The sequence below is a fragment of the Cyprinus carpio genome, chromosome B22 (genome assembly GCF_018340385.1).
Source record: "Cyprinus carpio isolate SPL01 chromosome B22, ASM1834038v1, whole genome shotgun sequence".
Classification (NCBI taxonomy): Eukaryota; Metazoa; Chordata; class Actinopteri; order Cypriniformes; family Cyprinidae; genus Cyprinus; species Cyprinus carpio.
In genome coordinates this window covers 24,900,967-24,920,381 of record NC_056618.1, presented here as the reverse complement: position 1 = coordinate 24,920,381, position 19,415 = coordinate 24,900,967, and the positions used below count along the sequence as shown (strand labels likewise).

The 19,415-nt window shown below is 38.0% G+C and overlaps 1 protein-coding gene across 1 annotated transcript; it reads right to left on the bottom strand.

Annotated features, from left to right (window-relative positions):
• Positions 1 to 4,541: 4,541 nt before the first annotated feature.
• onecut3a (one cut homeobox 3a) lies at positions 4,542 to 18,855 on the bottom strand. Its single transcript, XM_042749452.1, has 2 exons — positions 17,225 to 18,855; positions 4,542 to 6,219 (listed from the first exon to the last, which is right to left on the bottom strand). Exons 1-2 carry the CDS (start codon positions 18,282 to 18,284, stop codon positions 5,915 to 5,917), a joined length of 1,365 nt encoding a protein of 454 aa, XP_042605386.1. The 5' UTR covers positions 18,285 to 18,855; the 3' UTR covers positions 4,542 to 5,914.
• Positions 18,856 to 19,415: the final 560 nt, after the last annotated feature.

Genomic DNA, 19,415 nt, shown 5'->3' with positions numbered 1-19,415 from the left:
CCCTTGGATCAGTCTTTGGCTTGGGTAGATGTGCTCTAAGGAGAGTTTATGTGCATGTCATTGTTTACATTTAGAGCTTTTTACTTTGCACACACTCTTCAGTATATTCTGTGTTTGTGTATAAAATAATCTGGGCTAATTTGCTCCACTGCTAAATTCCCTGCTTAAACACTTAAACACAAGCACAAGATGTTTTGCTGGTCTTAAAATAGGTTAGCTTATCATCTAGTTGGTCATTCAGCCTGCCAAGTGCCTAAGACATTTATAAAAACCAACAAACAAGATTTGCTAATCCCAGTCAAGTAAAGGCTGGTTACAGAAAGTTTGCTTAGCAGGTAAAAGTTCAAGTATTCTGATCTATAATTGGTGCAGGTATTCCTGAATATCATCCTGGTGACTAAAGTGGATTTTGAGGAACTGGAAAAGAGCCTGAACCAGCCATATCGATTAAGATTGAGGTAAAGGCTTTTCTTTTCTTTGTATTTGTGCATAGTTCTCTCTGCAAAAACAACCAGCCTCAGCAGCTCTTTATTGACTGGTTTGTGGTTATTAGGAGCAATGTTAGCACTTGTCTCCAATAGCTCTTTTCAGTACACACTGCTGGAATTAAATCTTTTTATTTTTAGTGTTTGCACTTGTTTGCTTTATTCTTTTCAAGTTGATGGTGTTGGATTTTTTTGTTTTAGGTTCAGGTGTGTGGGAGTAAGTCCAGAGAAAAATGATGAAATCTTAGAGCTCTCTGTCCCTCCCATAAGTGCAAACATGATAGGTGAGAGAAAAATGAAGCTAGTTGATATGGTGAACATTGTGAGCTATATTATTTTTATTTTTTTTTTTTGTTAACCTTTTATTTGTTTAATTTATATTTTGATTGTCTATTTTTTTTGATGTTAATTATTGTGAGATTTAAATTTTTGCTATGCATTACTTATGCAATGTTACATTTTTTTTCTTAAGATTCCTTCAAGACTTGAAGGTTTTGAGGGTTAAGATTATCGTTAAATCTTGAAAGACTTAAATTTTTGCTATGCATTACAGCTAAATAGGGCAGTGGTCACCTACTTGCAACCAGTAAGAACCTCTTTCCTTTCTCCTCTTCTCCTCCTCTCAGCCTGTCTTCTCTCTACCATTTTTTCTCCTTGTTTTGAAACTGATTGTCTTCTACCATCACAAAGACACTTGGTTCTGATTGATTGACAGGTAACAGAAGAGGAAGAGCACAGTGTGATTGGGGGGTTGGATCTGCACACAGACCCAGAGAGAAACATGATGTACGTGATGCTGTTTTACAGTCAATGAAAGATCATTTCTGGTTGGAGGGGTCTTTTGCAAAAAAAAAAAAAAAAACTGTCCAGTAGCATTCCAGTTTCACATGAAATGGTGTGCAACCCAATTCGAGAAACACGCCACATGTAAACAAATGTACACAAGATTACATTTCAGAAGAGGAGACGTGTGTACATAGGGGTCCATGACCAAGTTCAATTGCCCAGGATACATGGTCATGCCCTACTTTAAAGAGTTATATACATAAAAGAAATACAAGGAGGGCAGAGAGGGCTGTAACAATACATGCACACAACCAGTAAAAAACAACAGTGACAGAAAACTCTACAAAACAAAGACCCCTCCAACACTTTTACCACCCTTCCCACCCATGTCCAACTTTCGCCAGGGTCTATTCATCCTAGTCGCTCCCACCAAATTCCAGGTCAATCCAGCTTTACTCTATACAGTATACAATAGTCATGCAGAAAAAAGGTGTCTCCACCACTTCAAATGGGAGGAGTTTGTTTTTTCATAGGTTGTTTTTTCTTCTTCTTTTTTTTTATTAATGCTCGGAGCACTTAACACAATCGACCTTTAAATAAAGAAAAAAGAAATTAACATTTGAATAATGCTGAAACTGAAATTATTAGAAACTTGATGCATATATTGGAAATTCAGCTTATTTGTGATTTTGCTCTTTTCTGTCGTCGTCTTTAAATTTTTTTGTTTTTTATCTTTCTTCCACTCTCGAATCCATTTCCTTTTTGTCATGTCTAAACATTCAAATGTCTTTCTTTTATAAAGAATTATTTACCACAATCAAACAAAATAATAATAGTAGTAATAATGATAAACAATTGGCAAATGAGTCAACCAAACAACACTAACAAAAACAATTTAACAGTATAAAGCTTCAAGTCACAAGTTCAAAAACTAACTATTATTAGTCTTAGTAGTGTTAGTGTACTCATTGTAATTAGCATTAGTTTAATCTGAATTACATAAACTTTACACAAAACATTTGAGGTATTTCAGAATCAATTGTCAACACCTTCCTGCCAAGTGCGTGTGGTTTCCAATGGGAGAAATATATGAGGGAACTGGTTCAGTTTTTCTCTTAAAATGACCTCTTCCCCTGAATCACTTGCAGGTATTTAAATTAGGGCTGTCAAATGATTAATCACGATTAATCACAGCCAAAATAAAAGTTTTGTTTACATAATATATGTGTGTATACTGTGTATATTTATTATGTATATATAAATACAGACACATGCATGTATATATTTAAGAAGAATATGTTATGTTTATATATTAAATATATTTATATATAATATAAAATATAAGAATATAAATATATAAATGTATATACATGTAAATGTTTTCTAAATATATCATTTATGTGTGTGTATTTATATATACATAATAAATATACCCTGTACACATACATATATTATGTAAACAAAACTTTTATTTTGGATGTGATTAATCGTGATTAATCATTTGACAGCCCTAATTTAAATCTTTGATAATCAAATTGTAAAAAAAAGGGTTTTATTCTAAACTTGTTCTGGACTGAAATGTTAGCTGTAGAGAATCAAATTGTTCAGATTAAAGTCCTGTCTGGTATTTTTTGATTTTATGATATATCTTGATTTAAATTAGAAAGTGCTCCTGAAAATAGGCCATATGTGTAGATTATGTTGTTGTTTTATTTTGGGTTATTAAGTGAAATCAGGGTGAAAGTATGAACATTGAAAGATATTTTGCGAATATCTGCCAGTGCAAATAAAATGAACTGGCCTTACTCTCAAGACAAGCATAATGCAAAATGAAGCTGGCCATTTTAAAGGGCTCTTAGCACAAATAATTACAGTTAAGTGATACTGGAAATACGATAAATAAAGTTGGCATTATAAAGTGTTTTGTTGGCATTATGGTTTGTTTAAAAATAAGTTTATCCATTGATTTAATGTTTATATTCATTTATACTGTACATTTGTATATTAGATTGTGCAAGGTGCCGTTCACACAGAACGCGCTAAAAACGCGAGACTCCGCGCTTAGGAGTGGAAAATAGCGCACGATCTCCAGAGGCGTTTTTAAAACTAGGCACTGCGCCTTTAAATGACGCCCGTCCCGCGCGAGACACTGAAAATGGCGCGAGATGTGAATCAACGGTCAAAACGCCAGTGTAGCGCGTCTTTACATAGAAAAACGAAGAAAAAACACGTTCTGTGTGTAAACTGACCAAGTGTGTGTGCTTCAGTTTGTGTATATCAGAGCAGTCCCACCCGTTGTTGAAGGAAAAAGGCACTCAACTCAATCTGCATAGCAGCCGCATCCCTCCGTGTGGTGCTTTGCAGTCTGACTGCACTTATATGTAACCTTAAATGTGAAAACTCATTTGTATATGTGTTTACAACTGTAACAGCTTTGGTTATGCTATTGGGCTTTTGGTATTTGGTGTGTATTCCTCCCTTTGGCAGCACAGGACTGGCAGGTCAAAGAATCTTTGGTATCAGTGGCTGTTTCACAAACCACCCAGCTCAGTGAGGTAGCCACACTGGTTCTCACTACAAACAAAAGGTCCGTTTTATCAGCTAATGTACATATTGATGCCGCTGATTTGTGTAGCACAAATCTGCTCTCTCTGAATGCTCATAATCAGGCCCACATGGAATCTATGTATACGATTTATGCAGATTTCCATAGTCTGTCATTTACAAAATTCTGCACATCTGCTGGCCACTGAATGTTCATTTATTAAATACTTTGGCTAATTTGATTATGCTTTCAGCTACACATTGCGCCATGTTTGAATTTAATTCCGCTGATTTTTCTCCTGAAATTTTTGCAGATTCCATCTGGGCCTGCTTATAAATCATTGCTCAGAGCATCATTGCATTAACAGTGCTCACTTTTATCTGTTCAGCAAGTCCTGCAACATTTCCAGAAATGCTACTTTTGCATTCAAAGACACTAAAAAAAGACTCCTCTTCGATTTTGAACATCTCGCCATGGAGGTAAGGTTGTGCCCTTGTTTCACACCCATTTGGCAGGGTTTTTTGAGGATTTTGGGAGACTTTTCGGGTGGAATTCATGTTTTTTTATTTTTTTTTACTTTTTAACAGAGCCAAGAGAGAGCGATATCTCTTTTACAGTCAGTGAAAGTTCCTTCCGTTATGACCTGTGATATTTCACATGCAATGCAGAGATGTCCATCTGCAGTCCTCCCAAGTTTGGTTATTCTTTTAGAAAGTCCTTGTTTTAATGGATTTTTCAAATGATCAACAAGGTGCCTTACATATGCACAGATCACAAGTTTAATAAGAAATAGAAATATTTTGTATCAATTACCCGCTTTAATATTATGAAGAGAAAGCAAGTGGGAGAGAAATCAAAAGAAAAATAGGGGTTAAAGAGGAGGAGAAAGTGTTTTTCTTGTGTTGCTGTAGAGATATTTTTTAGTTTTTCTGTTGTGTTGCTGTAGAGATATTTCTACCTTTTTATTTGGTTTTATCATACTAGCTGTACTGAATCATTTAAAGCATTGATTATTTTCATATTTTTGTTTTAAAAAAGATTCTGATTCTTTTTAAAAGATGATTGTTGGTTGCTATGGCACATAATGCCGGTTTGGGAGTGGACTCTGGCTGAGGGTATGTGAACTTTTATATTATATTAAGGCAAACATTATTGGCACTAGATTTAGTGTAACATTTTGAACTGTGTTTACCCCTTGTCCACTTTGCAGAATAAAGAAAATATTTGATTTGTCAGTAAGATTTCAGTTGCGTGTGGATGTAGCATTTTGTAACAAATATTTCCATACGTGTTTAAAATGTGCCTCGTTGTGTTTGGCTGTACCTGTCTTGACATTTGCCTATTGTGTATCTATATGGAATGAAAAATATTCTATTCATAGTTGAAATGTCATAGGTTGCAGTCTGTCAAGATCAAAAATGGTGCACATTTTGCTAAAAATGGTCCAGTATTTTGTCCTCAGACTTGAAGACTGTTGTCAACTGGTTTGCTTGTTGCATTACGGACAGTTTGGATTATAAGAACACGTGTTAACCACAAGTGCCATGAAACATTTCCATCTGTGCAAAATAAACCGTAAGGAGAGCCATAGTGGGCGAATGTGCGAGTCCTTGTTGAGGGAGCTCGTTCCATTTCACCTTCAGTAGAGGTCGGCGTCCTTCGCTTTTCTGTCCGTATCGATTAGTCTCTCAATTCATTAGCTTAGCATATGATCTGAGAGCCTCAGTGAAACAACTGGCCATTAGGGAATTGTGCCGCCGTGGGCCTGAGAGTGATGATGCAGGTGGTGGCTTTCTTTGACAACCTTGCTTGAGTAACAAGCCTTCTGTGCTGTGAGCTGTGAAAGTGCTCGTTTGTCCTCAGCCGCACGAACAGACCATTTCAGCTCACTTTGTTGTGGTTTATTTTAATATAATGTGGTGCTTTTCCATGTGGAGATGTTTGGCTTGATTTCATAACAGTCACAAAGTAAAAGGTTGCATTTAACATGAAACATCGCCATTTTTTTTGGCAGCAGTGGGATTGATTGGCACGCAACGGGTGACTGTGAGGTTGGACTGATCCAGTCTCAGTCGCCCAGGGTAAAAGGGATTTAGATTTAAGCTTTGGAGAAGGTGGTGGCGGAGGTGCCTGGCTGGCCGGGACTGGCTACATGGCCGTGATGGTGTTCCTCATGCCAGCGGTCAACGCAGCGGCGACGTGCGTTCATGAAGAAGTTGCTGACGGTGTTTAGTTCCAGTCCAAGCTGCTGTGAGATGGTCAGCTGCATTTCCTTCGAGGGCCGCTTGTTCTCCTTGAAAATGGCGATGAGTGTGCGGCGCTGCAGGTCAGTGAAGACCAAACGCTGCTTCTTGGGTGCCATATTGCGTTCCTTGTGCTGCTCCTGTTCCTTACGTTTGCAAGCTGTGGGGATCATTAGGATGAACAAGAAAGATCAGGGAAAGGGAAGTAGACAAAGAAAATGGGGAAGAAAAAAATTCATTAGTCTTGTGTTTGCTCTGCATACTGAAATGCCCTGTTTCAGAGCAAATTCCACAGATGAACGGATTTGCAGGGAGTCTAAATTTTCAGACTCTCCTGTTTGGCTGTGGATTAATAGTGATTTAAGACAAATCTATTCTATCTCCCTGGTGGTCAAAAATCATTCCTTTAAAGAGAGCAGACAGAGCAGGCCAGCGGTGAGTACCTCAGCCTGGTCGTTGGAGACACTGCTGTTTGATTCAATATTAATGCAGTTTGGGCTCACAGTAGGAGAGCGAGGGACTGGTATACAAAAGTAGAGGTCTTTGTGTGAGAGAGAGAAAAGAAAGAAAGATAGAGAAATTAAAAGAAAAGAAAAAAAGAAAAATAAGGAAGGAAGAGAGGGGGGTGTTGTATTGTCTTATTTTTTTTTGTATGTGTCTGTTTTTGGAGGTGGGGTTGTCCGCAGAGACTTTGGTCTGAATGCCCCTCCAGCAGGTCTGTAGTCTGCGACTTCAAACAGGGGCCACTGGAGGGCACGGACCTAAGAGAGGCAGAGTATTTTCGAACTGCCTTTAACTCACACCACCACCTCCCTGTATATGTTTATGTCCTGGCAATGCAGAGAGAGATTCTGGCTGCCTACTTGAGGGCAGTAAACACCGCGAGTGTTGTTCCAAAGTGTTAGGAAACATGAGTATGCCAAGAAATGTTTTGGTTCGTTTTCAGCTCACACGTACAAATAATTTTATTATGTGCAAAGGAAATCAAATGCCTTTTTTCCCAGATAGATATATATATATATATATATATATATATATATATATATTTATATTATTATATATATATATATATATATATATATCCAGATATATCTAAATATAGCAAACATTTAGATGTTTTATTATTGGTTTGTTTTCCAATGCACTCACAGACCTTTTGCTTCTCTCAGCGTTTTTTTGTGAATGGATCATTCATTTCTTAGCCTGTAAAAGCAGCAGCTCTTTGCGTATTACTTAGATTTTTTCTGTCTGTGTGGGTTTGTGGAGTGACTGGAGCCAAACTGTGGTGCCATGTATCTAATTACACTGAGCTGAGGCCCATTGATCACGTCACCTCTCGCAGTCAAATCTGTTTATTACAGGCGTCTAACTGCCTGGACCGCATCCATCATATTCAGATTCCATATCAGCCACTCTGCGTTTACACAGGCGGGCGCGCACACACTATTAAATGCATTGTACACTTGAAGTGAGATGGTCCTCACTACAGAACACATAGTCTCAGACGTCATTCTGATGCATACAGCACACTAAAGTGGAAACACTTCAGGAGTTTTGAAGTCATCATCGGATTGGTTTAATTATACAGGATTTCTGGGAGATGTGTGTGTTGCGTTCTTTAATGTTCCACCTGGAAACAAAGATACCGTGGCACCAAACCCCCTCACGAAAGAAGAAAGCCGTCGTGTTTACAACTGTGATGCTGAGCACTTATCAGGATCAACCAAATGCTGGATTCTCAAAAGTATGTAAAATGTTTAAAGTTCGCGGCACATAATCCTTAAAATACGTCTGAGAGTTTTACACACCGGTCTGTTATTGTGGCAACATTTCCACACCCCGAAATGTGCCGCTGAATGAAACAAACTGTGATTGGTTGTTTGACATGTCTGTCAAACGGCCTCATGGGCGGGCCTTGGCCAAAGAAAGCTACCATGAATTCCAGACCTTCAGCCATCTGTCTGAAGGTCTGGCTACGCAAGACTACAGAACACAAAATCCAGGGAGCGTGGTTGCATCCAGATCCGACTCCTCCCACCTTACATATACCTAAACCTACCCGTCTCTACCCCCTGATCCCTAAACCCACTTATAAACCTACCAATCTCCACCCCCTAGATGTGGATTCAACCATGCCCCCTGGATCTTGTGTTCTGCAGTGAGGGGCTACTGCTTGAAGTGTACCATTTACGGTACTTTAACGTGACTGTAATATTTGTTTTCGCATAACATTACTCCTATCGCATAAAGGTGTCTCGGAGTGCTGAGTCTTAAGTGAATGATGCAGCTTTAAAGCCTTTTAAATTGTAAATCGTCTTGTGTTTCTTGACTGAAATAACCACGCCTGAAAAAGACCTCAGCATTTCTGACTGACGTTTTTTTGAACGTCATTTGCCTTTTGACAGTGGTTTTCAGTACTCAAACACTACAGATTTCTTTTAATTTTTTTTATACAAAAATAGATTGTGTGTGTTTTTTGTTTATATCTGCAGGTGTGTCTGGCGCTATTCCCTGGTGTAAACGGTTTACAGGCGTAAGATTTTGTAATCAATATTGATCGATCGGTTGGGAAGGGGGCCCTGATTACTGAACCAGGCTCGGCGTAGAAAAGGAAAAAATCGATAGCAGCAGACTTTAGAGCTACAGTGAGCAGAGAGTGGCACAGAAGCAGAAATATATTGTAGGCTACAGAAAATAATAAACAAATAAATAAATAAATAAATAAAATAAGTTAATGAGTGACAGAGTGAATTGAAACACTCAGATGGGATTTTGACAGTTTCTACTCGCTCATTAGGCTAGCACGTTTGATAAATTTAACAAATTATAAATAAAACAAGACTGACTGTAGGCTTTCTTTCTTTCATTCTTTCTCTCATTAGCGATCTATAAAGATTCAATATGATCAATGATGTACTGGCAGAATCTTGTTCTGCTGCCTATGATTAGCTATACAACATTATACAAACGTCATTTTAAAGTTATTTGAATTTATTACACAAAACAAAATATTGAATGGTTTTCACCTGGCACCTCTGCTGTTGCAGGTTACAGGTCGTTGCACAAAATAGGTGCATTTTCGTTTTGAAAAGGTGATATTTTAAGATGCAAATTTCTTTAAGATTTTTTACATTCTGTTATACAGAGGAATGCCTTTAAATATGAATAAATTGTGTTGTGCCTTCTTAAGTTAAATGTAACAATATATGTTGCTATATAGCTGTCTTTAACAATGAACATTTGACGGTAACAGAGTTGACAGTTTTACAGTTAAATTTCGTTTAGCCATTGCTAGACTTGTATTCAAGGTCAGTGTGTTCATTTGAAAAATAATTTAAATCTTATATTTGTAAATAGGCCTATCAATTTTTAAATAATAAGTAGTTAATTTTACAGTGTCATGATAATAGAGTTGACTGCTGACCAAAAATATTACAAAGCGATAAAACGAGAAGACCCTTGTTCTTGTTCATATTGTTACGCATAGGATGGAATTGTACATTATTTAATAATGATAATAGTAAGAAAAAATGCAAATTATTTATTTATTTTGTATGATACACATAGTACTTAAGCTTTTCATTGTTTACACGTAAAATGGACACCCTTTTCGTGAAAATGACTCTCAAGATGTTCATGGCAAATTTCTAAAATGGTTAAGTAAAAACATTCTCCGAACTTTTCTACGGCTGTTTATGTTCTCCAGCAGGGCAGTTTCTGACTTGCCTTGCAACACACCAGTGATAGCGGGGTAGTCCTGTGGTGTTCAATACCGGTCGATAAATCCGTATATAATTCGTTTTTGAAATTCATTTAATCTAATTAATTATAGTTCCATGAAAATTGGAACTATGTTAGGCCTGCCTTGTACCAATGGGGCTCTGAGACTCAATTCGAAATAATACCAATTTAATAGCACTGCGTGCTGTGCAGTGTGGGGAATGACAAATGAGGACACACTGCAGTATGATTCTGAATAATGACTAAAAAACACAGCTACAAGCGTCCAGAAAACCTAATTTATGTATGGCCTATGATAGTGTTAATTAGTCTCAATGTGGAACATATGCTAACCGCAGGTACGTCTTTAAATTACTCATATTTACCGCAAATGTATGCCTAACGCTTTTTTTTTTTATGAGACTTAATCTATTCGGCTATGTTCAAGTGCGTTTTGTAATGAGAGCACTTAGATTTAAGCATTTCTAATCTTTCTTTTAGCATTTTATTTTTTAAAATGCCTTTTTATTTGTATGACCCAGTGGATTAGCCTATAATGTTCATCATGTCCATTAACTATGATTCGAACAAGTTTATATAAATCGTATAAACATTCCGTCTAAAATAGGCTTATTTGAATAATTGAAAAAAAAAAAGTAAAATAACGAGACCACTGTTTGAAATATAAAAACAGGCCTTTATGCGTCCGTTTCTTGCTGTTCCTTTTTTTTTTTTTTTTTTTTTTTTGCCAAATAGTTTTATTATTATTTATTTATTTATTTGCTAGAATAGTTGTGTTAATTGGTGTGCTCTTCTTGTAAACAAGATTGTGCTTAAGGCTTTCTAAATACTCGACTAAATTTAGTGTAATGCAATAAGGAAAGATCAGTATGCTAATGTTCAAGTAAATTGAAATAACAAGTCAACCTGTTAAGAGAAGTCGGTTAGTTATTGAAGCCAACACATTATCGCAGATCATTAGCCATGAACTTAAGTCAGAATCATTGCGTTGACGAAGAGGATATTAAGGACATTATTGAAACAAGGAAAATCCAAGCCGCATTTATAAAATGTTATTAACTGCGACACAAATATGTCGTTTAGGCTACACATTTAGTAAAGCGTAATGTCGGTGTGCGTGCGGATTATGGCCCACAATGATTAATAGGAGCGGAGGGCTATTTCTATGTTGGTCGACATAACGTCCGATACCGATTCCAATGGAATGCATTCGATCAACGTTCTATTGCTATGGTAACTTTTGTGATGACTGGAAATTTAAAGTTATATTAAAAGAACAACAGACTTTTTGACCTTTGTTGCCTTAATGACCTTAATTGTTGCACCCTGAGTGCAGTGTTTAAACCAGCAAACTATGTTCTACGTTTTAGATGGTTATCTTAAAGCTTATAATATGAATCGTTGCCATATAATAAATTATTGATATTGCAGAATACAGTGTGTGTCTTTGAAGGTACAGTGAAATGTAAAGGGCAAACAAATGCACTACCCATCAAAGGCATGTACATACATGTTAGGACTACATTTCACTTTAAAGGCCGATGACAGGTTCTTGTCTTTGAGGGTTAAACGTGGGTTCATCATCATGTCTAATTGGAACTAGTATAATAACCAAACTCCAAGGGTTCAATCCAAGGGTTCACGACTTCACAAAGTCTAAATAAATAAATAAATGGTGTCTTCTGTCAAAGCTGGAGGTGTATGTGAACTCTCTTGGATTTCAAGTGGGAGGACTGAGGGAGTGCAAGGATCAATGACTGGCCGCGCCGCTCAGCCGACCAGTCTGCCTAGGATCGATGCATAGAGTGTGGCTGAGCTGAAATTGGTAGCAGAAAACGGTGGTTAAGAAGTCAGTGTGTCATGAAATTGCCCTTGTATGAATATGAATTGCTTTCATCAGCAACTGGGGTGTGTTTTGCATGAGTATGCTTGTGTACAGTCTAAATATATTTAACATCAGTGCAAATAAGTATGGAAATCTGAATTTACAATGGATTATCTGTTGGAAGTTGTGTGTTGTGAAACACTAATGTAAACAGCTGGTGGGGTTAGTATGATGTGGGTGAGGTTACTAACGAGGTTACAGCTTTTTCCGCTTTTTTCCAGTTCTCTCTGTCAATGGCCTGACTAAACAAGCACATGACTTTTAAAAGTCTCTCACCTTTAAAACAACCCACTGGTAGGCTACCATTTCTTTAGGACTTATCATGGATTGATTTTATCTTTCTCTCTGATTTGATTTATTGGATGTCCACTGGTTTTATCAGTGTAACTTGGTGCTAATCATCTCAAAGGTCGATGTTTTGACAGGGGCCGATTCTGCTGAGTTAACCGTTAAAGAGGGTGATGGGCAAGTAAAGGGACAAACCTATGAGTAAACTACTGTACAAGTTAGTACTCAAATAATTTGTTTTAAGATCTAAGCATTTCTTACTCTTCTCATTAATGTTGACAGGATCATAACACAGGACTATTGTGGTGAGATCAATAATTGAATGGTCTAATAAAACTGTTGTTTAAGTTAAACATCCTCTCTGTAGGCATATCGACACATTGGCATGTGTTTGGTTGTAAAGACTGCTTTACCTGCAATTACAGTGGAGTGAGTTTAAGAGGTCTGAAGGGTTGAGGGACCAAACACTCTCTACAAAGTCTTGAAAGAACATTTGAAACCTCTGAAAATACCACAGGATTGATCAATAGGTTTTATTTATTTTGTGGACTCAAGCTGTCATTGAACATGCTCAGCTACACTGTACAGAAAAAATAATAAAATAAAATAAATAAAGATTCCAGTAAAAACCGTTGGGTAACCTAAAGGACCATTATTACAATCTTTATTTGTAAGATTTATTTCAAGGAACACTTTAAAATGTTGACTAAAACTAAACTAAAACTCTTGAATGCTGTGCCACTAAACGTTGTTGGGCTCTGGGTTTCACAGCTGTTACAAGTTGGTTTGATTGACTATTAGCATGTTGTGGGCTCAATGCGTCTGTAAATGGTGTAATGGCACACCAATGGAGTCACTGAATTGTTAAATGGCCCTTGATGCCTCAAGATGTGTCAGTAATCAGCCAGTCTCTCAGCCTCTGGAGGGAACATGTGGTTTCTGACCAGTTTGAATGTGTTTTTTTTTTTGTTAATGTAGGCCTACTATAGGGTTAGGTTTTGTTGTTGTTGTTTCTACAAATAAAAGGCTGTGCATTGATTATATAATTTAAATTATTTAAGAAAATTATTTTTTGGAATTATGTTCTTATATGTCTGCCATTATGATAGACAGTTGGCATGTATTGCATAGTGTCTAATTGTAAATGGAAATTAATTTAATAATTTAAATTATATTGCACGAGAAAGATTTACAGGAGTTCTTTAATATGATGCGACCAAATAAATTATTCTAACAGGGAATGTAAGAAAAATAACATTTGTGCTTATAGCGGAACTAGCTTTCAGGTCACTCGAGGATGAATCAGATAAGACAGAAAGTGAAGTTTACTTCATGCCCAAGTGCTTTGTGCCGTGACTCAGTCGAGTTGGAGGCGTTGTTCTGTAATATCAGCTATGATAAAATTATTAAAACCCCCTCTTGGTAAGAATTAGTGGTGACGCAATGCAATTTAACCCTTTGATGCTCTCCTCCTAGGCGGCATGGTCTTTTAGCAATTTGATTTAAAGGTCACTCTGTCCTATCGATCCATTTTGGCGGGCGAGCACAGAGATTGATCATGAAAATCTAAGCTCGCGGAGACAGTACTGCACGCATTATAGAGCAACAGTGTTTGATCTTATGGTGGCGTGTACATATGTTAGGACATATGTTAGGTTGCAATATAAGGTTAACATCACGATGTAAAGTAGAATAAACATCTGTCATATTTGGACATTATTAGATGCAATAACGCATGTATCTTTAGCAATGGGTATGCGGAAATCCACATTGTCTGCGAATAATAAAATCTTATATTCGTGTGTTGTTTTATATACAGGTACGCATAGATTGGTGAGCAGCGTTTAAGTAACAACAAAAGTTGTGATTACAGATAAGTCGGAATTCACTAAATTGACGCCTACGAAGGAAAGTAGCTTTCGCATACTGAGGTTACCATAGCAACAGTTCGCGGTTAGGGCCCTTTCCCTTTGAAGTGCAATGTCAGAACAAAATTACTGTCATTATTTATCACTTTATTTTTTTTTTACTATACACGCGTTTTTGTTTTGTTTGTTTTTTTTTTTTTTTTTACACCAAACATATCAGGTAAAACGTCATTGTTATAGATTTTCCTTTTATGATTTTCAAATAGATGACCTTTAGCTAGTAGTAGAAAACAAATTGGGTTCACGCAAGACGAACCTCAACAGAACATTAGATATGAAAAATACATTTAAAAGTCGACTCCCTGTAGTCATTAAAGATGCGCATAATGGAGGAAACCCCTATCTTTAAAATTAGAATAAGGCAGTAGGCCAAAGGGGGAGGGGACGAAAGTGAAGTTTCTCCCATTCGGTTCAACTCAAGCTACTGAAATGGCACACCAAGCAATGGAAATCAATACAAATTCACTGCTTGTTAAATAGACCCAAACTATAATGCGAGACCGTTTAAGTCACATATGGCATATACAACCCTTGGATCTAAAGATCGTGGAATTATCTTGGTCATGGAATTTGCTTTACAGTAAAAGATTATCTTCGAACATCCTGAAATAATCATATTTAAAAACGGCTTACATGCATGTGTTTACCAAACAGGTGACCGCATCTTCATTTTTCACTTCTGGCTCTATCAATTATTAAGGTTAACATCGATCATTTTCTTGGCCTGCAAAAACCCGTCTCCCCTGAAAATGCCTCGATTCGCTAATCCTAAATCAATTGCGTCCATCCTCGTGGGCTGGGAACTGGAAGCGAGACTGGAAGTCATTTTGATGAGGAGGAGGAGGATGATGATGTTGAGTGAAAAGCAAACACTTCACTTCAAAGTGTTAAAGTGTGTATTTAGGATATAACATGTAGTACCAATCTTAAATGGATTGATTGGGCTCAATTTCATGCGAGAGACTAGTTCTTATCTGTGTAGTTTAAAAGAAATTGTCAAGTAAAAAAAAAAAAAACACAGAAGGGCAAGGTGGTGGGTAGAATTCCCATAAGGATGCTATGCAAGCAATTTAGAGAAAAGGCCTTAAATTACATTTAGTTTAAATTTATATATAAGAGAAAATTTAGTGAGGATGCTTTGAATTAAATTTAGTTTAAATTTATATATAAGAGAAAAAATGGCAAATTTTTGTTCTCTTGGTGTTATGTTTAGTATGGAGACTCCATATGATACACAGTAAAATCTGCATCCTTCCTGCTAAACGAAACAGTAGGTAAGTCCAGAGTCCAATGGGAGAGAGTGCTGAGCCGGTATAATTGATAGATGTAGTGGCTATCTTTATTGATCGCTGTATTGATTGGGCCAAATACATTGAGATGGAGTGTGGAATACAGCACAGATGCTGAGACGAATTGTTTTTCATCGTTAATGCAATCTTTAAACACTGCGCATTGCGCAGTATTTGAGGGTTGCAATTTTCCAGTCAGATTTATGCGTGGCATGTCTGATTTGCCATATATACGCCGCCTAATTTATCGTTTTTTTTAATCTAAAATATTATTTGTGTGTTTTTTTTTTTAAACTAGCATTACTGTCCAAAAAAAGGACGCTTTAGCGGCCCAGAAGAACACTACCAAATGATCCCACAGACACAGGCATTTTCACATTAGCCAAGCAGTGCAACTGCATTGATTTTTGTGACTGTGATGAATTTGGAATAGTAATTTGAATTTATTGATTGATGTAGTGAACGAGTATTCCCAGACTCTCTATGAAACACAACCCCCCAACTTCTATATGCGCTCAGTGCATAATGGCTCGTTTAAATGCACTTGCTTTTGTTATTTGCATACCATAGTAATTCCTCATTGAGCTGAATTTACTATAGATCCGGGACGTGCAAGGGCTTTTATTTTATAAAATGTATTATTTTAGATTAAAAGAATGCTGGGGTTTGTCAAATTACAATTTTAACAATAGTTAATACACCTAAACAACAGCACGTCTACTAAAAGCTACAATGTAAGACGTTTTAAAATAATTTATACATGTGATATTTATATATATAATATATATATATATATATATATTTAAAGTCTCACACTTTAAAGTGCTTGTGTAATGATAGCATCATGAATCGTTGTTTATATGGACGCATTGTAAAGTGTAAAGTTAAGTTGCCCGAAAGACACAGTTAAGTTACTACCTGTAGCAGTATAGAGTTTGTCTTTCGTTTAGTTTGTTTTTCTTTTAGTGTGGTTTGGAAGTTTTAATAGGTTTTGGTGGAAAATTATCTTTTTGAGCAATTGGATTTAAGTGGAACGGCACATAGCGTTTAAATCTTTATTTACCAGAACTTTAAATGCGCAAAGGAACCATTTACATTCCATTAAGTGCTTTTCAACGGGGCATTGACTGGAACTAAAATAAGCCACTATATCCTGGTTAATTGAACCCACAACTGAAATACGACGTGAGGTGATAGGTTTGGACGGGTCAGCGGCCCCTCTGCCAAGTTAATGTCCAGTAGCCTACACACACCTTTTTATTCAGTTTTTGGGTAAGCGTTTTTTTTGAGTTTTTAATGTCCAGTAGCCTACACACACCTTTTTATTAAGTTTTACTAATTTAATTTTTAGTAAGAAAATTTTTTGGTTTGAGTTGTTATTTGTTATGGGTTGGTGTAAAACTGATTTTAGTTTGAATTTTGACTTTTGAGGTTGGTGGAATAATATTTTTTAGTTTTGAAGTAATATTTTTTTTTTAGAATAAAATTTTTCAGTTTTTAATTTTACAGTATTGACCTGCAAGTCACTAAATGATACATTAGGCCTTTCAACAAACCTAAACACCTACAATATAGGCCACAGATGGTGTGTTTTTATTTTTAGTTTTTAACACAGACTAACTAATTTCTCCTGCCCTCAGTCTTAAACACATTCTAATAATTTGACAGTGGCTATAATTAATCACCTATATTTGCTCAGCAAATATATTATCAGCAAATATAGTCAGTTGAATAATTTTAGATGTCGCTAAAATACTTATTTAATTTTAGGGTACACGGCTTGTTTGTCTGCTTTCTAAACGTTTTAATCATTGTCATCTGTAATTTAATTGTCTTTCTGAATAGGAACAGACGCCTTTAGGTGAACTGTGAGAAGTCAAGGACAACTATTAAGAACAAAGAGTATTCGTGGGTCCATGTACAGTGGATTGATTACCTTATTGAAGAGTATGGAAGGAGATAAGAGTAAAACATATAGATTTTGAGTAATTGTTTTGATTTCCTCTTTTGCATGAGGAAGTGACCCTCACTCACCTGCAAGCCTCAGGGCCGACATGCGCTGGAACTCGGGTTCCTGCAGCCACTTCCACATCCGTCTGAACGTCTCCCGACCTGACTTGAGTTTACTCCAGGGTTTGGGATTCCGCAGGAGGTCCGAGAGAGTTCCTTGAGAGCGACACAAGATCCTCTGGGCAAAGATGGCCTGTGGGATGCTGTACCTCTTTAACTCTGCCGTTATCCGCTGAGCCACCTCTTTAGTGTTGATCTCCTCCACCTGCCCTGACCCACCACCCTGTCCGCCGCCTCCTGCTGCCTGCCTGTCCCGCTCCGACAGCACCGACCCGTTCGCCTGAGAGTGTGAGTGACTGTGGTGGTGGTGGTGGTGGTGGTTGATGCCGTTGAGAGAAGACATGATGCCCGCCCCGTGGCCCCCTAAACCCCGCGCCAGGTGCTCCTCACCGCGGCCGAGCATCGCAGCGTGAGTCTCGAAGCCTCCCGTAGAAATCATCTTGTCGTTCCCCAGGTAAGCAGTCGGACCGTACGCGCTCAGAGTCTGTTGAGAGTTGTGCAAAGACCCAAGGCCGTTAGAAAGAGGCGATAAAGGTGGTCCCATCCCGGACAAGTCTTTGGAGTAGTGGCCGTATAGGTTACTCATAGACGCGAGGCCCCGGTCATCCCGCATCAGCGTGAAGCTGCCGCTGACGTTCCCGGCGGCGAGACGCTGGTGCGCGGGATGGTGATGAGCGTGAGGGTGCGGGTGGTGGTGAAATTTCTCTGAGACGTTGGATATGGGAGGCAGATGGTGCTGCAGCGGCGTAAGGGTGGTGTAAGTGCTGCTCAGGCTCATGCTCGAATCGCACGACATGGTCATCGCTGGATGCAGAGGACCGGACAGCGAATGGTCCGTGCGATACTCCCCAGCCCCGTCCAGTATCGAGGCCATGCTGGACACCATCGCTGACCTCCCATGCGATGACACCAAGTTCCTATGTGTCGCCGACTGTCGCGCGTGTGGAGAGTTCATCAAGTCCCCCGTTTGATGGGAGTGTGACACGCCGTGCAGATTGCCAATGTTTTCCATTGTAAGTTCCATTGTTGGAAGACACTGTTTTCTTCTCTCTCTCTCTCTCTCTCTCTCTCTCTTCCCTTTCTCTCTCACACTCTCCCTTCCAATAAATTTTAAACGATCTCAAAGCCGCGCGCCATTGATCCCCGCGATCTTCAGTGTTAGTCAATCCAGCATTTCACCGCGCACATGTACGTACGCCTGGTGTCTAAACGCTTGTATCTATCGCCGTGGCGCGCGTCTTACTAAAGACAGTCGAAGCTGACCGAGGGAGAGTGTCTGCCTCGTGACCGCGCAATATATTTAAGATGTGCTGTGCCTGTGTGCACGGGGGCGCGCACCGCACAAAATAAAGGTTCTTCGGCGATTCTTAGGTTCACCAAAAAGCTTTTTTTTCTAGTCAGAAACAAATGGTTATGTGGAAATCTTGAGGTAGTTTTGTAGCTCAAAAAAGTCTTAATGTTTCATTATACAAGTTCTTGAGCCTATTGGTTTCTGGTTTGTTTAAAGCGCAAGTAGACGTTTTCTAAATAACTAAAGGATAAAGATATCCTTGTGAAACTTCATCAAGGTGTAAAAGCCTTTTTAAAGGGTGTACCCTCACTCTGCTTCAGACCTGGGCTGACGTCACCAGCACTGTCTGTTGTAGCTACAGACGAGAGACACCCAATATGGGTGATTCACTTATACTCTCACAATTCGTCCCTCTCCTGTCGTTAAATTAGAGAGCGAAAGCGAGTTTTTTTTTTTTTACTTATATGGCGTGACATCTGCACACTTCAACACTAGCGGTGTTGTTTTAAATTATTGGGGATTCCTTTATGGACATGATTCATCGGTTTCTCCTGATAAAGTTGCTTAACTTGGCGCCAGCGCGCAACATCTTAATGGTTAAATATTAATGGATTTCCCAAACCCACAGTAGATAAGATAGTCAAATTCCTTTTGAACGACATGAGATCACGTGATTGATCATATCATATTTGTGTTTGAAAGTTGAACGAAATTTCATTATCAACCAAATGGGCTATTTGCAGCTTTACAAGGATTTATGTTGTGGCAGAAACTCATGTGATGTAATTATTGACAAGTTGAATAGCCGAAGAAATAAATAAAATAAACAAACGTATTAAAACAGAGAAAGAAAGTGAGGCAAAA

Excerpts from the sequence above, each read along its gene's own strand:
- onecut3a (XM_042749452.1), bottom strand. The coding sequence starts at position 18,284 with ATGGAACTTACAATGGAAAACATTGGCAATCTGCACGGCGTGTCACAC. Across the intron at positions 6,220-17,224 it reads GTCGGCCCTGAGGCTTGCAG|CTTGCAAACGTAAGGAACAG; the intron begins GTGAGTGAGGGT and ends TGATCCCCACAG.